We start from the raw sequence: 21212 nt of genomic DNA on the forward strand, positions 1-21212 counted from the left end.
CCCATAGGCCACAGCTCTGACTTCCAATGCACACTGACCTTTTCCTTTCAACAAAACACCCTCCTCCTTCCCCATTACAATGCATCAGAATCTCCTCATTCCTGTTATCTTGCTCCAGACATCCTCCTGTCTGTGGCTAGGGGTTAATAACTTCTCATTAACCATCCCACCCCATGTGCACTTCCTTTTGAGCTGGGCGGCTCTCCTTATGGGGTGCACTCCTTGCACGTGGGGCTTCCCCATTATGGGGAAGTGGTGCTGAAGGAACGATGTAAATACTGGGGTGGGTGCAGCCTTTGGTTGCCAATCCCTTACCTAAAGCTGCACATAGTTCCCCTCAACTCTGTTAGTTTTGTCCTACTTTACACCCAGCATAAACTCTTCTGGAATGGCAGGTTATAAATACTAGTTTGGCTCCATACCCCATTGGAAGAATCCCAGTAACTCAAAACCAGATAACTTACCTTCATCTTGCACTCTTCCCTTTCCATTATCACCCATCTGTGAGGTTGAACTTTATCATCTTAAGTTAGAACATTTAACAAATGGTTTTTGAGTGTACATTTTATGTGCTAAGGCACTTAAAGAGATTCAGGTTTGATTATGTGCCCCAAGGTCTCTTAGAGTTCTTCATGGAAACAACTCCTCCAGGTTCCACTTCCAGCCCTTTCCTTAGGCTCAGTAGCCAATATGCAGAGGCTGTGCTAAGTACAAACCTCCGTGAGGGCAGATAGCGTGTCTATCTTGTTTACTGTGGGAATCCCAGAGCCAAGTTGGTGCTTGGCCCACTGTGGGTGTTCCATAAGTAGCTGAAGAGTAAATGGAAGCATTTCTGTTACTACAGCCTAAAAGTAAATGAATGTATTGTAACTAATTATATGGCACACCATACTGTGGGATTTTACTGAAATTATGGTTGATGACAACCCTTCAGGTCATTTTTCAGAAAAAACTAAAAGTGGTTAACCAGGTTTCCCTACTTTGTAGTTATACGATTAAATTTTAAAACTAAATGCAGCAGCCATAATATCCAGTTTCTACTGGGTATATTCCCCCCAATTCCTTGGCACTAAAGTTAGGTTCTTGCTCTTACTAAGACCTGGATGAAGTCCTAGATGTCACTTCCCCTCTCCTTTTCCATACCGGGATCCTTCTAAGGCTTCTTCTTTTTTGGCTATTCCAGTTTGGGACTTCTTTCAAAGCCATGCTCAAGTTCCTCTTTCTGCCTGAAGCTAACACAAGTTTAGATTGCTTTCCTTTTTCTCTCTATGCTAGAGTTCAAGAACAAAGAATTCAGCTAATTTTTTTGAAAGGGCATTTGCAGTGTACTTATTCTATAATAATCACTATAATAAGCTTGTTGTGTAATCTTATTTAAGCCTCACAATCCCCTACAAAGTAGGGATTATTCTTATCCCCATTTTACATATAAGTAAATGGAGATCGAGATATAGGAAAAAGGGAGAAAGGGAAATTAAATATAGATTGTTTGCATGTCTTAGCTCCCTGTCTTCTCCCAGTTTCTTAAACAGAGTGGGCTTCTTGCTTGGCTTGGCTCCATCTTATTTTATCATTAATTTTGGGGATTCCCTGAACAATGGTGAGCACCTTGATTGCAGGACTGAATATGGTCAAAGTCCTTCTGTAGTGTTTTCCTTTTCCTTGATTATCTCCTGTTGAAGATGTCTACCTTCATTGATACAATCATAAGTTTAAGAATTCCTTTCTGAATGCTTCCTACCAGGGTTAACAGAGAGCTGCCCGCAGGTGAGTACCAATGGACAACTGCACAGACACCTCTCAGCAACACATATAGATAAGCAGTCTTTCCTTCTTCACCAGGGCTTCTGTTGCCATGGAAGCTACTACTTCCCACAAAAAACAAAATCTAAACACGGGTATTTTTAGAGAATTAGCAGGTTCAGATATGAAAGGAGAAAGCCAGAAAAGCAGGAATAACAAAAGCGCTGTTTACAAGGAGTGAAGATGGGGAGAGCAGATACTCAGGCAGGGATGGTAGGTATGGCCTATTTACCTGGTGCCACCTACTTCCCCCATCCCCCAAATTTCAGCCCTATCCCCTGCCACATATACATAACATCCTTCTACTTCATCCACTGTGAAAAGGTTTTCACTCACTTCCTGCCTTTAACAGTAATTTTGTAATTGGGGAATTTATTTTGAGGATAATGAAAGGTAATAAAGACTTTAAAAGTGAAAATATATCTGAGGGTTAATTAACTGTCACTCACTTCACTAAACTTGCTTCCCTCCTAAGACCCAGACAGCTGCCCTAAAGAGATTCAGGTTTTGATTGTTAAATGAGGTAGCTAATGGTGGAGACTAAGGTTCTTTATGGAGCAAGACAGGCCTGGGGCTGGGCTATAGATGGATCTGTAGGAAGGAGTGACAGCACTCCTGACTTGGAAGAGCATGTGATGAAAGGGAGAGAGGAGGATGTTAATTACAAACTTAGTCCTCTTTGAGATTTTTGCCTAGAGCCTGCCCCCACCCACCTCCCACTTGACCCACCCAGGAAGGTGAAAAGAAACTCCCTGATTGCTCCACTCCCCTCACCACCTGCCCGTGCCTCCAGGATCCAGTGTAAAGAGGTACTAATTAATACTATATATAACTTGGCTACATTCAGGGGTTCAAGAGATTTGTGTGGACTGGCCTGGGAATCGTAGTATCAAATAGAATACTTCCATAAGAAAATCTCTGCCAAATTCTAAAATTTTCCCAACAGTTTACTTCTAGATTGGGGGTTGCTTATACTTGGAAACAACTCAGAACTCTTCTTGTCTACATTTAACTTGAAGCCAGGCGTTGGATTTCTTGTGTGGAACATTTTGTGAAGACTCCACATACACCATAATGGCATCTAATTATTCTCTCTCTCTCTCTCTCTCTCCTAAACACACTCAGATAGATATAGACAGACATAAGTATTGTAAAATATGCATTATATATGCTAAATATTACATTATAATATAGATAATATATGTAGCTATACTGAAGTCTTTCATAGCTGAGATTGTATGAAGCCTGTGTCACAAACACAGGGGCATCCTGCATTATGCACTAAAAAAATCTATGTGTAAATCCAGTATTTATCAGTACTTTTAAAAGACTTCTTATGGCAAATCTTTTTGCAAAGCAAACAAGCACTTTTTCTTTTGTATATGTAAATCCAGACTTTTTTTAGTTTTTTTTAGAGTGTGCTGCTGAGAAAATGTCCTAAATGTCTGCCTAACCCTGGATACATAAATATTCCCTGAGCTGCTTTCTTTCCCAACTGGAAAAAAAAATCTCATCAGTGTGACTATTCACTTAGTGAATATTTATTGAATGTATGGTAGTCCTGGCCCTCTCATAGCTGCCCAATCTAGTCAGGGAGGACCTGGATGAGAAAATATTTCACATTTTTTACAAATAATGATATGTAAAAGGTGAATGCCCCCAATGTCCTCATCTCTAAAATCAAGTCAATAATGGTACCTATTGCATAGGACTGTGATGAGGATTAAGTGAGAAATCATATGCATGTAAATTGATTCTGTAGTGGCTGTCATGGGGTAAGTGCTCAATAAATGTTAACTGGTTGTTCCTTCCTGGGATCATGGACAAGGATGAGAATGGTGAGTTTTAAAAGATGGGTAGGTGTTTATTAAGCAGAGACATCAGTGGATGAAAGTTCCAGGCAAAGACAGCTGTGTACAAAGGCACAGAAGTACTACAAACATGACCTGTTCCAGGAAATTTTAGTTGTCTTTCATGGTTGGAAGATACAGTACATAGAGGCACAATGGTGTAAATATGTTTGAACTATCTGGGAGAATCTTGGCTGTGGCTGGAGTTCTGCATTCAGGGAGCCATATTTTCTACTTAGAAGTTTCAGTTTTCCCTAGGAATGTTAGGTAGACTGGTGGAGTCCTCTGAAGTTAATTTCCATGAGGGATTTGGTGGGGGAATGGAAGCAGTAGATGTGCTCCAAAAGGGCGAAGGGATTGGGATGACTATTACCTGCCTGTTTTGGAGGTTTGTACTTAGCACAGCCTCTGCATATTGGCTACTGAGCCTAAGGAAAGGGCTGGAAGTGGAACCTGGAGGAGTTGTTTCCATGAAGAACTCTAAGAGACCTTGGGGCACATAATCAAACCTGAATCTCTTTAAGTGCCTTAGCACATAAAATGTACACTCAAAAACCATTTGTTAAATGTTCTAACTTAAGATGATAAAGTTCAACCTCACAGATGGGTGATAATGGAAAGGGAAGAGTGCAAGATGAAGGTAAGTTATCTGGTTTTGAGTTATTGGGATTCTTCCAATGGGGTATGGAGCCAAACTAGTATTTATAACCTGCCATTCCAGAAGAGTTTATGCTGGGTGTAAAGTAGGACAAAACTAACAGAGTTGAGGGGAACTATGTGCAGCTTTAGGTAAGGGATTGGCAACCAAAGGCCTAGATTCTGTACTGATTATGGGTTCAAATTGTGCATTTTCAGGGGCACAGTATAGGAGCATGGCTTCTCATACTACTTATATAACAGGTTAACCCTCCTTTCCCCATTATCTTCTGTCTTTTTCTTTCTATAGGGTCCTTCCCTTCAGTAGTCAGTCAGGATCAAGTACTGTTATTTAAAACAAAAACACTCCTTTGACCTTATATCCTTCTCCATTTATTTCCTTTACCTTACCTCTCCACTCTCCATAGTTGAGCTTCTTGAAAGAGTTGTCACTAGCTGCTGTCTCCAATTGCACATCTCCAATCACTTCTTACAATCGACTCCAATCTGGCTTCCTCTCCTATCATCTCACAAAAATCTTTCTTGCTAAGGTCACCAGTGACTTCTGTGTTGCTAATATCAATGCTTACATTTCTGTCTCTATGTTATTTAACATGTCATTTGTACTTGACTCATTTGATTACTCTCTTTCTTGAATAACTTATATCTTGGTTTCTGTGAAAGTATACATTTAGCTGGTATTAGGGGTTTTAGTTTGGATCAACATTTGTGACAAAACTCTTACTGTGCTCCCTATACAGATTTGTCAATGAGATGCAGTCCAAAATTGAGGCTTCCTTGAGAGCCAAGTCAATGGCCTCTGTCCCCAATCTTTTAAAGGTCTTGTCCTAAAGAGAGGTCAGAAACCAATGGCCAATTTCTTTTTTTTTTTTCATTTAATAGGGTTTATTGAATTTTTAAAATTTAAGAACACATCAACATATTTCAGGCATAGTCTATCATGATCTTATTATTAAATGTTGAACATATGGACATTAGCGAGAATTAAGTTCTTCAAAATCATAAAAATGTAGGTATCCAACAATTAACTCACATTCCAGGATTTCAAAAATGCACTCACAGGATGCCTATAATCTGGGGACTTTCTGCTGCTCACTACATGGATGGTCATTTGTGGAAGTCATTCTACTCTGTTCACAGCTGCATTTAAAAAATCCACAGCTAACATCACACTCAAGAGTGAAATACTGAAACTCTTTCCCAAGAGTTCATGAACAAGATAAAGTTAACTCACTTTAATCACTGATTTTCAGCATTGTACTATAAGTTCTAGCCAGAGCAATTGGGTAAGAAAAAGAAATAAAGTCATCCATACTGCAATGGAAGAAGGAAAGCTATCCCTATAGATGACATACCCCTTTATTTATTTATTTTTCTCATTTATAGGTGGGTTGAATGGGACCTCATATATATATTTTTAATGTAATATTATTACAAAGTCAATAAAAAAAATAAAAAAAAACCAATGGCCAATTTCAATGCCTTTTCATCCTTGACCATCAATAGTCATAAATAAATGCTTACTATGTAGTTGACATTATTATAATCACTTTACATGCATTAAATAATGTGAACCTCACAGCAAGATTGCAAGCAAAGGCGATAGACTACTATTATCCCCACTTTAGAGATGGTGAGAGGGACAAACATGGCTGGTAAGTACAGAGCTGGGATTAAAAACCCCAGGAGTCTAACTCTACAGTTCATATTCATAACCACTGTGCTCTAGCATGAAAGGAATTTTAAGCTACTCGTGAAACTGCCAGGGCCACCCATCACCTGATGCCCAGTACAAGAACAATATTGAACAGATAGTCGATCACTCATGCAACATTACTGCAGATAATATTTTAAAATTAACTTTAAGTTTATTAATTTAAAAATCCACAAATACAGTGACTATATAAATAAGTACCATATTTAAGGTACATGTCCTGTGAGGAGAGTGAAAGGGTAATACCAGTTATGTTACTCTTTGTTGCTTACATGAGTTAACTATTAAATGGCTACAACTGCTAAATGGTGCTTATGGTCTTTGTTGTTCCAAGTGTTTATGATACAAATAAATACACAAGAAGAACCATATCCTTTCTTCTCTACTTAACTACAGGCAGCTTGGCCTCTTTTTCCTATATCCGATTCCCTACGAAACACCAAATACTGTAGGGTTTCTACCACTGACTTAATTTAACTCCCCAGCTCCTGCTTCATACAGTACTTTGCAAAGGTGTGTTGTAGCATCTGGAGGCAGGAGTCTATCTTGGGAAGTTCTCTGGGTGTTCCCTTAAGCCTGAGCTTTCAGAGAACACCTGGGTGGGAAGACTTTGGGGTAAATCATCAAGAAGGGAAATCACCACTTTGCTTCAAGATCTGGTTGCAGCAGCTGTTTAACATTACCTCTACGTACCCCCTCTCTCCCTCCACTGATTCCAGTCCTGCCACATACACATAAAATAATGCTCTGTGGCCTTTTGGCCCAGAATGGTCTGCCTCCCTTTCTTGAGAAAAATATCTGATGAACTGGTAAGAAGTCTGTCCCTTGAAGTGCTGGCCACAAGGCCCTTGTGTTTCTTGATGAGAACAGACTCTTCTATGCCAAGTTGCCATAAAGACTCAACCATTCACATCTTTCCCTATCGATGTCTATGAAAAAGGAAGTTCCTGATAATAGGAAGGTTTGGGATAAAGATCTTTACCAGAATTTCCAGCACCTCAAATGAACAATAACTCTCCTAACAGAGATCCAAAACTAAGAAGCTAGTGAGGACTGAGCCACTTTACAAAGTGAAAAATCAATTCCTTACTTGTAGAAGAAGGAAAAACTACTCTTTCAAGAAGCTTCTAGAATTTAATAATTTAATGTAAATTTTATGGCTAGAGAATGATGACTTCAAGAATGAGTATTAAACTACTAATTTGTGAGTGCATTGACTTTGAACAAAGTGATGGCCTTGCTGATATCTATCAACTCCTTTATTCAGCAATTATTTAGTCTTATATGGATTAGTGTTTCAAAAAAAATCATCCACGTATATCTTCTTTATGGAGGTTCTATAGGTTGATGGAGAAAAAAGATGTGATAACATTCAGGCAAAATTATTTACCATTTCACCATTTCACCATACTGTCACAATTGGTAACTTTAACAACCACACCAAAGACCCAGGGGCAGAGTTTTCTGCTCACATGTTGTTATTATCTTGGACACCAATAACCTGTAAGATACTTGGGAATCAGACAAAGGAATGGAGGGTAGAGTCTAGGTTGATTTAGCCTCAAAACAAATGCTGTAGTTTAATGTGTCTGTGTGTGGTGGTGTGGTGTTTTTTTTTTTTTTTAACACGAGACATTCTAAAATTCAAAGAGTATAATTTATGATTTCATACGAGCTCTATATTCCAGAGCTCCTACTAAGCATTCCATTCTTTCTTTAGTTTGAATAAATTTCTAGATTCAAACCCTGGATTTTGTTTGCTCTTTAACCTGTAGTGAAAACTTATTTTCTAAGAAATATGAGCAATGTTGTGGTGCTTTCTCCCTTTTCCTCCCACAAAAAATTCAAGACTTTTCTAGCCTCTTTGGAAGATGTTTAAGGGCTGACACATCACTCCACATAAAGGAACAAGTTATGCTGTGCAAGGCGTGAATAACTGACTGAGTTTGAGTTTGGGGTTTTTAGGGCACTGTTGACTTAAGCAAAATAACCCTGCAGTCCAGCTGCAGCTTTAGTTTTCTTGCTTTACCCGATCCAATGCTGCCTGTCTCACCTAACAGTGGCCCTTTTCAGACCTCTCCAGGTACAAAACCTTAACCAAATCTTCAAGCTCTGTTCTGCACACACGACTTGAACACATCTGGCTGATATGAGCTTCTCCTTCTGTGAATATCTTCCACTGGCCTAAAAGGCAAACACAAAGTGTTCAGGAAAGTCTAAGAGGAGAGCAGAGCAAATTAGTAGAACAAATATATCCCATTCTTACTCACTTCACTCATGGATGTACCGGGGAACACAAATGTCAGATGTTTTCAGCAAAATAACTACCCCCAAAAAAAAAACTTTTCTGGGGAAGATATGGAAAACAGGCCATGGAGTTTCATTTCAACACATAGAATTTGTAAGAACCCCAAGAATAATACCTAACTGCCTTCTCAAGAGTAAAACCTAAGTATTATTCTTGGAATTTTTACAGAATATTTAGCATTTGAAAAATGCTCCACTATCAGTTTGTTAACATTTTGGGCAGCTCTCTTGGCAATAGGCCAAACTATAGGCATTTTGGAAAATGGTATCTGGTGCATAGGTAGAGCTTTGCTAACTTTTAGGCACCCTAAATATTGGATTACTTGATTATTTACTGCTATTTTCTCTATTTCTGCCACCCTTTGCAAAAAAAAATTCACTTTTGCTTTCTTCTGTACCCAAAACTATCCTTTAGCATCCTTTAATTTCTTCCCGTGGCTTGTTATTTTGTTCCTTTCTCTTTTTTTTCTTTTTTTTCCTTTTTTTTAAAGTTACATTAAAAAAAATATGAGGTCCCCATAGAGCCCCCACCACCCTCATCCCACTCCTCCCACATCAACAACCTCTTTCATCATCGTGGCATATTCATTGCATTTGTTCCTTTTTCTTATTCCCCATGTTTTCCCTTTCCATGCTGGGTTGACTCAACTGTATCCTTTCCAGTACTTGTTGTCTCTGGTTGTGTCCCTTTTAGATTCCTTATTTTCTCTTCTTCCTCCATGCTACTATTCATACTTCTGATGTTTCCTTACCAACCTCTCTATTTCCCCACTTTGTCATGCTAATGAAGGAAACATTTTAAGTGCATCCTCTGTTCTGGACACTAGAAACCACTGTATATCTCTGGACCATTCCCTTTTCTACCTTTCCTGGTCTTCAATGAACAAGATCTTCTTTCTCTTTCTATCATCTTGCTCTGTCAATTAATCTTCATAACAAACCACCCATTCTGGATACCCTCCTTAGTCTTTATTGCTGCGCTTATTGTGCGGCGATCTGGAGAACTCCTAATCCAACGTAAGCAAACTTCTTTTAATCCAGAACCTATTCAGAACCTCTTCTTTTCTTAGTCATATGGATCCTCCACTTTTCCCCATTCTCTCTGACTCGGTGGAAAAGGGAAATGGAAGAGGAGAGAAGGGCTGGGCAAGGAACCAGGTTTTACCAAAGACCTCCTATGTGACAGGCTCTCATAGATGCATGGAATTGAGCTTGTGCTTCTTTGTGCTCAGGTGACCCTGTAGGATAATCTCATTACCACTGCCTTCAGCTGCACCCAGTTTGCGATGCACATCACATCCTTTCATTTTTCACCCCAAATGCTAAAGGTTATGGGCAGGGAATATGTCTAAGTCATCTTTCCGGTACCCCTGTACCTAGCAGTGTGCTTTGCTCAGAGTATGAATTAAAAAGAGGTTCTCTGAAATTACTTGGTCATTTAAAAAATCACATCATTGATCCTGCAATCCTATACTCTACCTCATTTATTCCTTACTCACATGTGAGAATTCCCAACTCCTTCATTTGAATTTTCATACTGTCCAGTTTATTTTCTATCAGTCTCCTTCAAAAGACAAGCAACTGACACAATCACCTTTTTTTTCCAGCAGCGTACTGGATAATTCTGCTCTAATGACCCTTAATCATTATAATCTAAACATCTTCTAAGTGAAACTCATTGTTTTACCAATACTTACTTATCCTCCTGAGTTTTTTTTTGTCAGTGAATGGTATTTACTTATTATTCACCCAGTTTATAAAGTTGTCAATAATGAAGGCATTCCAAACTCATTTCTCTTGCTGATTTAATCTCAAAGATAACTTTCACATTGACCTCTCTTCCCATCTCACTGATTTAATATAGTGCAATGCCTTTCTAATTGATACTGTGTCCAGCTCTCTCACTGACAGTCCAGTTTTCACTCCACACAAAAGGACTACTTCTTACTGAAAAACAAATCTGCATGCATTGTTTACTTGCATAAAAACCTCCACTGGGGTACTCTGGTCTGGAGATCAAGTCCAACTTCTTAGAATGACATCTTGGACCCTTCGAAGTTAGGCTTCCTTAAGGTAGGTGCTTTTAATAAATCCATCTGGCAGCTGAGAGACATCTTTCCAGAGCACCATTTTTATATCAGTATGCTATTTGTAAGTCTGCAGCAACTACCAATGCTGCTTGCCCTTATATCTGAACTTCTCCCTGGGTTCTTCCAGGCCCTCTGACTACTCCCTATATTCAGCTCTTCTCATCTTAAGTCAGGGTACACTACATGATCTTAGTAATTGTTCCTCACCCACACCCACCTAACCACAACTACAATTCTTATTGCTCCTGTCTGAGTCTTCTCTTAGGCTGCACCCTCCCCCTGGACTGATTTCCTGTCCTGTTGCCTAGTCACACCCTTCTCTTTCAAAGCACACTACAACCTCACCTCCTCCCTGAAGCCTTCCTCAACTAAGCCCACCTGGCTTTCATTTCATTGTTCTTTGCAGATTCCCCTGAATACTTAGGTATTTAACTCCTCAGAAATATACTAATTCATACTTAAGGCATTTTCATGTTCTGTCTCGCCCATTAGAATTCCTAGTGGATAGAGATTTTGTGCCTTTTCTTCCTTTAGAAGTAAGTGCCTCCCCTACCCAATGCCTAGTAGTATCTAGCCGCTAAGCTCCATCTAGTGTATAAATTGAGGGAGCTGCAAGTATGCTTGAGTGCCTGAATGCTTTTAAAGAAACATGACCACCCATGTGCAGTTCCAGAAGATTCAAACAGAGCTTTGATAAAGCAAGGGAATTGTTATGCATTTGTTTGCTCTATATCTCTCATCACCACCACCAGAGGACATATCCTTCTACATGTGAAAGCTCCACAAATATAGCATACCTGGAATCTTGTGAGCTAGCTCCACTCCTCTTGAGGTTCTGAATTTAGCAGATACTCAGGAAGATACTCAGGAAACCCTGGCCTATGGTAATTCTTGTTCAGATTGAATCTGTGTTTCTGGTTATCATGTCAAAGCTTTTCAGTTCATGTTTGGGTGCCCAATTCATTGTTATGTCACCCAGATGAGAGATAGCACATCTTCTGATATTGATATCGAGCACTGTTAATGTTCACTGAGGCTCAAAGGGACTCTAATTGGGGATAAGTTACATTGAAAACTGGATGCTTTTCCCAGGGAGGTGTGAAGAAAGGGAGGTACCACTTACTCAGGGTTGTCCTGGTCACCAGCTTGAAGTGATGGAGCTCCTCAAACATCCTCTTGGAGATCTTCTCAATATGGAAACACTGGAGGATGCCTGGAGCCAAGTAAAAAGTGGGGCAGGTGGTCAAGCACTTTCTATCTGGAACCACCAACCCTTTTTCTGCTTGGGTTGAGCATATCATCTTATTACTGGGATTTAGGAGCTTTGGGCTGGGCTGTGTAATGTGCTTAACCAGGAACTTGGATGGCTCCAGGGTTATAATTGACTCCATTTGTTTCCTTGGCTCACTGACTTCTCCTTGGATCTTCCAGGAGATGGAGCTAAGGGAGATAGTGCTGCTGACCATGGAAGCAAGCATGGGTGCTAGTTGCAGCTTCTGTAGCCAAAGGCAGTGTAAGAATTTCTACCTAAGCCCCAAGTCTTAGTAGACTATGTCCCTGCCAAACCACTGACCTACTCTCCCGGCTAAACAATGAATGCCAGCAGTAGGATTTCAGACAGGTTGTTTGTGTAAATGGAGAAGCCACCCCTGTTCCTGAACTCACTAAAAATCACATTTTCCCTTGAGAAATATTCACAGGTCCTTTAGCCTTCCTTTATAAAAAGTAGGGAGAATTAAAATAAAATGGTTCCCAAAGTCTCAACTTTGCCTGAGTAGCACTTATACGAGTAACAGATAAACAAAAGAAACTTGCCTTGTGTGTTACCAGCCCATATAAATAATCCTCTAGAGGTCTATAGGGGTTAAAGTAAATGAAGCTTGGGTTTTTCTTTGCCCACCAAGCACATACCTTGATTACCCAGCACTATGAATAGGAGGCACTTGTACTGTACTTTGAGAAACACTGCTCTAGGACTTTCTTTAGAGAAAAAAATAAAGCTGTTGTGAAAAGGGGTAGAAGCCCCCCTCAGACACACATATACTAGAGCAGTGTTTCTCAAAGTAAGTGCAAGTGCCACTTGCATTGGAATCACCCAGCCATTTGTTAAAAATGCAATTACTCAGACCCTACCCAAAGCCTACTGAACTTGCAACTCTTGGATGGGCTCAGGAAACTGCAATTTAAATCAGCTCCTTCAATGCTTTTTTTCCCCTTTCTTTATTTTGTTTAAGTGTTATATTAAAAAAAAAGGAAGTCCCCATATATCCCCACCCTCTCACCCCAGTACATTCACTGGGTTACGACAGGATATATAAAGTCCAGCATCTGACCCTGCAATATGATTTAGGACAACTCAAAGTCCCAAAAATGTCCCCACATCACATCTATTCTTCCCTCTCCCTACCCTCAGCACCTACCGTGGCCACTTTCTCCACATCAATGCTACAATTTCTTCCATTACTAATCGCGATAGTTCCACAGCAGAACACCAGTAAATATATGCTAATCCATACTCTATTCCTCCATCCTGTGGACCCTGGGATGGTTATGTCCACTCCCCCTCTATATTGAGTGGGGGCTTAGATTCCACATAGATGATGGATGCAATTGTCCTGCTTAGAGTTGTAGGCACTCTTGGCTCCCTGGTGTGGTAGTTGACCTTCTTCACCTCCCTGTTAGCTGGCCAGGGTAAGACCAATAATACAGGGAGTAGAAGTTACAAGTCTGCTGAGGCTCAGGGCCTGGCTGTCACATGAACAGTCCAGAGATGCAGGACTCCTGAGTATATACCAACTCCAGCGCCACAGGTCAGGTAAAAGTAACAGAAGAGGCATGTATAGAAAGGTCATATCTGAGTCCAACTCCATTACACACAGGAACACCAACTACAAAGTGGGGCCAACTGACATGGCACTGAAATCCAGGGCCATCTAACATGACTGTAGAACCTGTATGTCTGTGTAGCCCTCAGGAGAACCAGTACCTGCACTTCTATCTACTTTGGCTGTCTCTGGGACCCTGCTGAGGTGTGCATAAGCATTACCCCTGTGATGACCTCCTGACTCTTTTTTGGAGACTCATAGCCATATAAACTCATTTGTCCTTTCCATTTCCCTTTATTCAAGGTCAAAAAGCAATTTTTAATACCTGATATTACATGTAGGCTGAGATATTCTGCTGGTCTGAGTTGACCCTTTTATTCAATGTTTTTTTCTAATTACATCATCAGCTGGTGCTTGGTAGTTATCCCTTGGTGCCAGGGAGGCTCATCCCCGGGAGTCATGTTCCAAGCTAGTGCGGGGGAGTTAATGCATTTACATGCTGAATTTGCCTTACAGAGTGGCCACATTTGAGTAACATGGAGGCTCTTAGGAGGTAACTCTTAGGCACCCTGAAGCTCTAGGCCTAGTTCATATTTCAGATGCACAGGCTCATAATCATAGCCATCAGTATCAAGGGCTCATAGTTGAACCATCCTTTTTTTTAAAAAAAAAATTTATTTATTTACTTATTTCTCTCCCCTTCCCTTCCCCCCACCCCGGTTCTCTGTTTTGTGTCTATTTGCTGCGTCTTCTTTGTCCGCTTCTGTTGTTGTCAGTGGCATGGGAATCTGTGTTTCTTTTTGTTGCGTCATCTTGTGTCAGCTCTCTGTGTGTGCGGCGCCATTCCTGGGCAGGCTGCACTTTCTTTTGTGCTGGGCAGTTCTCCTCATGGGGCGCACTCCTTGTGCGTGAGGCTCCCCTACGCAGGGGACACCCCTGTGTGGCACAGCACTCCTTGTGCGCATCAGCACTGCCTGTGGGCCAGCTCCACACGGGTCAAGGAGGCCTGGAGTTTGAACCGTGGACCTCCCATGTGGTAGATAGATGCCCTAACCACTGGGCCAAGTCCACCGCCTGGACCATCCTTCTTTATTGGTCTTTGCCATTACACTTGGGGGATTGTTGCTGTTCTATTGGGGAATGTGATAGAGCTCCCCTGGCTAGAAACTCAGCACTCCCTCGGTTGTCATTTTTAACTGAAACCACTATGAAAATATCCAAACATTTTTATGTGCCCTGTATACATGCCCTGGAGAACTCCCTCCCAACCATGTGCCTCCTATCAATAACACTCCACACCATTGTTCCTCCCCTGCCATAGTTGAACCTCTCTGTAGTTCAAAACTTCTTTAAAAATAAAGCCTAACATATTACCAGGTTCCATTAATAGCAAAATGGAATATAGTGATGGCTTTAAAGGTTAGATATAGAATACATACTTATTTAGAAAAATTACACAAAGTAAAAATAAATTGCGATATCAAAAAATTAAAAAATGAAAAAGCTTTGTTTCTGACATTTTGCCTTTCATCACTGCTGTAGGTGTTACCCTGTATGTACAGAGGCAAGGCAATTTCTTCCATTTATTCCTTGGTGTCTAAATCCTTTTTTTCCCCCTATTTATTAAGTTTGTCTTCACAAAAGTTTTATAACACAGTAATTCACATATACAATATATGGTATTACCACATATCTGACATCAAACCCTTTGTCCTTTCCCCAGCAATGATCTTTTTACATGTTCATTGTTGAAGATTTGGACCGGAAGGGTATCAGAAATGAAAGAAAGAGAAAAAGGAGAGTGAAAGAAAGAGAAAGAAAGAAAAAGAAAGGAAGAACGAAAGAGCTGGCATCAGGGGCTCTGTGAGTAGAGACTCATCAGACCACTTTATTGTTTACAAGGTGCTCCCTATAAACCCCAGTCTACATGACAACAAGCAGCAACATGCAGTTAACGATTAGTATTACTAAGGAACTCAAAAAATCTTATCTCAAGGTACAAAGTCTAAGTGGTCTATTTACTACAAAAGGTATGTGCTCATCTTTTCTTTGAGCCTTTAACAGCGTCATCCTGTTTGCCGGGAACTCTTAATTACTGCATTCCTTAGGATGCAAGCATAGCCATGGAAACAACATGTCTCTCCTTGTGAGACCACTGTGCCTCAGTTTCCAACAGTTCATATTATATTTGCTGCAGCTGATGTACAGATATTGAAACAATAGCTTTCAAAAATGGTTCCATTTGGGTTTACATCATGGTTTATATTTAGACTATGTAATTTTCTAAATTTTTAGTTATCTCATGTTTTACATTGTGGTTTACATTTTAACCTATAGACTTTTACACACTTTTGGTGTAATTTAACATTTCCTATATCCATCATTGCATGATCTTGTGGAACCCTTCCATTGCCCCACAGTTATACTGATTCCATCTATTCAATACCTCTTTCCTCCTCCCCCTTGAGTGCTTTTGATGCACACTAAAGTTTAAACCCACTACAGCCTTATATAGGAGCCAATAAAAAAGATGTGTATTATTTTCCAATTGAAATTTCACCTCTCCACTTGGATTCCTAGAAAACTTGACCAGACTAACTGAGCACTAGTCTTGTATTGGTAGAATGGTTTGAATAACTATAGAAGCTTAGAAGATGCAGCTTGCTATGGTTGTCACTGTGAATAAGCAGAAAAGAAACTGGATGTCATGACTGGGATTGTTTTTCCAGTGAAGCTAGAATTTTCAGGACAGGTATGATATTTTAAGTTTGTCTTACCCCAGGGTACATAGCATGATTCTGAAGACTTAGCATCACAATATATGAAGATTTTCATGTTTTCTGAGCTTGATATTTGAAGAATGGCAGTGCAGTAGGTCTCATTCTAGGTTGTACAGTGGAATCACCTTTGGAGATTTAAGAAAAACAAAACCAAACCCTGATGCCCAGGCTCCATCCCAGAACAATTAATCAGTATCTCTGGGGGTGGGGCCCACGACTTGATATTTTTAGAAAACCTTCCCAGGTGATTATGATATACAACCAGGGTTGAGGACCACTGTTTCAGCCTTTGGTGGTGTGAGAAAGACAATAAACCACAAATGTCAGTGCTTATTTACTCTTTAACACAGGCCACGGTTAAATTTAAAGTTGATTTTACCAACTGCCTTAGATATGTGTGAGTTTCTAAGCGATTGGGAAGAGTTCTGACCCAACAAAGGAACAAGCTGAAGCAAAATGAAAGTGAATCTTCCCCTCCTTCTCTGTGCCATCCTTACAAAGACAAGAAATTAATGTTGTCTTGCTCACCCTTTTTAATGGTCCAAACATGGACCTCTACTTGAGGTGGTCTCTCAGTCTCAAGTGCTATTTTTCTTGTGGTCTCCCCATCCTCCATGAACACAGACTCATATACTGGCATTGTTTCTTCTCCACAAAAGTAACCTTTGTTGTCCATGCTTTGGTCTGGAAGTTCTTCTGGAATGAGGAAGCAAATAGACATTTGTCATAGCTTTGCAAAAACAGAAGTGAGTTTATGCATTTATATATCTCACTATTCATGACATCTTATACTTATAAAAAGTGAACACACGGGAACATTCTCACAGAGATAAAAGTTGCACCTATATTTCACTGATTTGGCTTAGATTGCCCCTGTAACAATCACCAAATCACAAAGGAGCACAAGACCTTTGATTCAAATTCATGTGGTAACAAAATCCATAGTTCTGCAGAACACTGGTGCGCAAACTAAATTGGATCCACCTACTACCATCACTGAGAACTGGACCTTCATGAGGTGGAAGAATGTGGCCAACTACAAATCTCTTAGGCATTTCAAGGAACATCGGATTTTCCACAGGATCATAGCCTGTCCAGCCTAATGTTGCTAACAGAGGCCCAGGAAATGGGCTGACAGAGGGCCTTGGTTAATTTCCCTGACATTATTTAGGTATACTTGGAAATCATTTATGACATTCAGTGCAAATACTTGCCCAAAGGATCTTTCCAAGTTGGCTTGACATTTCTGAATGCTCTTTGATTTGTTTTTAAGAGGAATGATAATACTGAATCAACACCAGTGCCAAAGCCTAGATGTCAGATTAGTCATATGTATGCTATGCCAAATGAATGGCTGGGAGAGAAAAAAAAAACGGGTAAAATTTCTCAACTGTGAATTATTTAATGTATAAATTAAACCCTGTTGGATTTCAACTTCAATTCATAAAGATACCAGCCCCCTGATACTCCCTGTTCCCCTCTTCCCTTCCCTCTCCTCAGCCCCTTACCAAAAAAGTTTCTCTTGCTTCATTATTAGTGAGCTAGTTTCTTTGTTGTCCACATAATGAGCACCTTCTTCTGCTGTATATTTAATGTTATGCTTACATCAAGAACTACAAAGAAAATCCTTGGACTCCCTGAAAACTTTGAACATGTAGAAACCTTCTGTAAGAATATCTGCGAAACCGTTAAATCTTGGAGTGCTTTGGATCTGTGACTCTAATTAGGGACACTCACTGTTAGCCAATCAGACACATTGCGACTAGAGGTTGTAATCAAATTGGTATTGAATGTCGCTTGCCAATCTGTTTAATTTTCTCATCAATACCACCATTTTGGCACCATAAGGATAGAAACATAGTCTTCTCTGGATGATTCCAGATCAGATTACTCAGTTCGAGGATTATTCTACAATTAAGCTTCCTTTGTTCTTTTGCCCTTTTTCTTAGCTGTTTAATTAGCCAATATCTTAGTGATATGCTAAGGAATTAAGGAATGGGGGTTAGCACTTTTTGACTTGGTGAGTGGGAGGTCACTGAGTGTACAGGGACATCTATGTATTCAATTATCAACATTAGAATGAAACCCTGAATTCATTTATTAAACCTCGCTCACTAGCTTAATATCAGCCACAGCTATAACCAGCATATGAAAACCATGATGGCACTGGGTATACCTGTAATAGGTTTTAAGTTCTCCCAGTGCCCTAAAAAGTCATTCTGCATGTTACACCCTCCCTATCCAAGAACTTAATTACTAGCGTGAAGGAACCTACAAGCAACAAATGGCTGGCACTTGAAAATACTAAGATTAAGCTAAGTATGTCTTTAGAGCCGGGAGGTTATCAGAGGGGTTGCCCTTATACACACCTGAGTAGAGTCCCAGAGACAGATAAAAGTAGATGCAACCCCAGGTATTGGTTCTTCTGAGGGCTGCAGAGACCCACAGGTTCTATGGTCACGGCAAATGGAGTTCAGTGCCATGGCAGTTGGCCCTATTTTGGAGTTTGTGTTTCTGTGTGATGGAGCTGGACTCAGATATGATCTTTGTGCACAAGCCTCTCCTGTTACTTTTATCAGAACTGTAGTTGGTGCTGGGGTTTAATGTATACCCAGGGGACCTGAATCTCTGAACTGACCATGTGATAGCCAGGCCCTGAGCCTCAATAGACTTCAGCTCCTACACTCTATTCTAAAAGACAATGCCTATTCTGTGTCTTGTTCTCATGCCTTTATTTATTTATTTTTTCTTCTTTATTTTCTTTTAAATGTTATATTAAAAAAATATGAGGTCCCCATATACCCCCCACCCACCTCACCCCACTCCTCCCATAACAACAACCTCTTCCATCATCGTGGCACATTCACTGCATTTGGTGAATACATTTTGGAACACTGCTGCACCACATGGACAACGGTCTACATTGCAGTATACACTCTCCCCCAGTCCACCCAGTGGGCCACGGCAGGACACACAATGTCCAGCATCTGTCCCTGCAACACCACCCAGGACAACTCCAAGTCCTGAAAAAGTCCCCACATCATATCTCTTTTTCTCTCTCCCTACCCTCAGCAGCTACCGTAGCCACTTTCTCCACATCAATACTACAATTTCTTCCCTTACTAATCAGAATAGTTCCACAACAGAACACCAGTAAATATAATCTAATCTGTACTCTATTCCTCCATCCTATAGACTCTGGGATAGTTAAGTCCACTCACCCTCTATATTGAGTGGGGGCTTAGATTCCATATGGATGATGGGTGCAATTGTCCTGCTTAGAGTTGTTGGCACTCTTGGCTCCCTGGTGTGCTGGTTGACCTTCTTCAACTCCCTGTTAGCTGGCCAGGGTAAGTCCAATAAACCAGGGAGTAGGAGTTGCAAGTCTGCTGAGGTCGAAGGCCTGGCTGCACATGGACAGTCCAGAGATTCAGGTCTCCTGAGTATACATGAACCCCAACGCCAACCACAGGTCCGGTAAAAGTAACAGAAGAGGAATGTGTGGAAAGGTCATATCTGAGTCCAACTCTATCACACGCAAGAACACCACCTCCAAAGTAGGGCCAACTGACATGGCACTGAACTCCAGGGCCATTAGCCATGACCATAGAACCTGTGTCTGTGTAGCCCTCGGGAGAACCAGTGCCTGGGCTTGTATCTACTTTGGCTGTCTCTGGGACCCTGCTGAGACATGCATAAGCATTACCCATCTGATGACCTCCTGACCCTTTTATGGAGACTCATAGCCATATAAACTCTCTTGTCCTTTCCATTTCCCCCTTTTATTCAAGGTCAAAAAGCAATTTTTAACACCTGATATTACATGTAGGCTGAGATATTCTGCTGGTCTGAGTTGATCCTTTTATTCAACGTCTTTTTCTAGTTACATCATCAGCTGGTGCTTGGTAGTAATCCCTTGGCACCAGGGAGGCTCATCCCCAGGAGTCATGTTGCTTGCTGTGGGGAAGGTAATGCATTTACATGCTGAGTTTGGCTTAGAGAGTGGCCACATTTGAACAACATGGAGGCTCTCAGGAGGTAGCTCTTAGGCACCCTGAAGCTCTAGGCCTAGTTCATATTTCAGGCACACAGACTTATAAGCATAGCCATCAGTATCAATGGTTCATTGTTGGACCATCCGTCTTTTTTGGTCTTTGCCATTGCACTTGGGGGATTGTTGCTGTTGCATTGGGGAATGTGACAGAGCTCCCCTGGCTAGAAACTCAGCACTCCTTCGGTTGTCATTTTTAACTGAAACTACTATGAAAACATCCAAACATTTTTATGTGCCCTGTATACATGCCCTGGAGAACTCCCTCCCAACCACGTGCCTTCTATCAATAACACCCCACACCATAGTTCCTCCCCTGCCATAGTTGAACCTCTCTGTAGTCTGAAACATCTTTAAAAATGAAGTGTAAAATGTTGCCAGGTTCCATTAATACTAAAATGGAATACTGTGATGTGTTGAAAGTTTAGATATAGAATACATTCTAATTTAGAAAAATTAAATAAAGTAAAAATATCTCATGTCTTTTTAATTCTTTCAATTCTTATTTGAATAACTCACATGAATACAATCTTAAGCACAGTGAAATAGGATTTGGTCTGAAGGTGTGAGGCTCAAATTGAATATTTTATAGTGGGAGAGTTTATCTTACCTGGTATACTTTAGGTAACTTAATTTTTGTCTGAAATTATCTTGCTCTGTTACTTATGTAACTAAATGTATTAGTCCCTTGGCAGAAGATAAAGTTGTGTTGGTGGAACTACTGACAAGGGACAGTGAGATTCAGTGAGATCACAGACTAGGGAGTCATAATAGGTCATTGGTTCTGTGTGGCCCCAATGTCCACATCATCTTAAGAATGTGCTTACTCCCTACTGCTAAACATATATATATATCCTCTTCAATACCAATGCCTTAGTCCTCTACTCCTAATCAGGTAACCCCTAAAATTTCATTTACCATCCCCTACTTGTTCTGGAATGCGGGAGTGATTGTATTAAAGAAGATTTCGTTTGTGCCATAAACCAGTGCTTCTCAAACTTTACAGTGTGAGATCCCAAATCACCTTGGGATTTTCTAAAAGCGTAGATTCTGATGTGGCCCATGGACCACACTTTGATCATAAATCACCCTGGGTCTATAGTAGTGGTTACCAATCTTGTCTGTTCAATAATAT

General features: G+C 40.5%; 1 protein-coding gene across 5 annotated transcripts in view; it reads right to left on the reverse strand.

Annotated features, from left to right (window-relative positions):
• Positions 1-6156: 6156 nt before the first annotated feature.
• The window catches only part of CHRDL1 (chordin like 1), a 186181-nt gene continuing 171125 nt past the window's right edge, over positions 6157-21212 (reverse strand). For all 5 annotated transcript variants that reach the window (XM_004471831.4, XM_004471835.3, XM_004471836.3 and 2 more), the window contains 3 exons: positions 16555-16722; positions 11545-11634; positions 6157-8208 (listed from right to left, as the gene is read on the reverse strand). In XM_004471831.4, the coding sequence (XP_004471888.1) occupies positions 8078-8208; positions 11545-11634; positions 16555-16722 (389 nt within the window). In that variant the 3' untranslated portion in view covers positions 6157-8077. The remainder of the gene's footprint in view (positions 8209-11544; positions 11635-16554; positions 16723-21212) is intronic.

Source organism: Dasypus novemcinctus, chromosome X (genome assembly GCF_030445035.2).
Source record: "Dasypus novemcinctus isolate mDasNov1 chromosome X, mDasNov1.1.hap2, whole genome shotgun sequence".
Taxonomy (NCBI): Eukaryota; Metazoa; Chordata; class Mammalia; order Cingulata; family Dasypodidae; genus Dasypus; species Dasypus novemcinctus.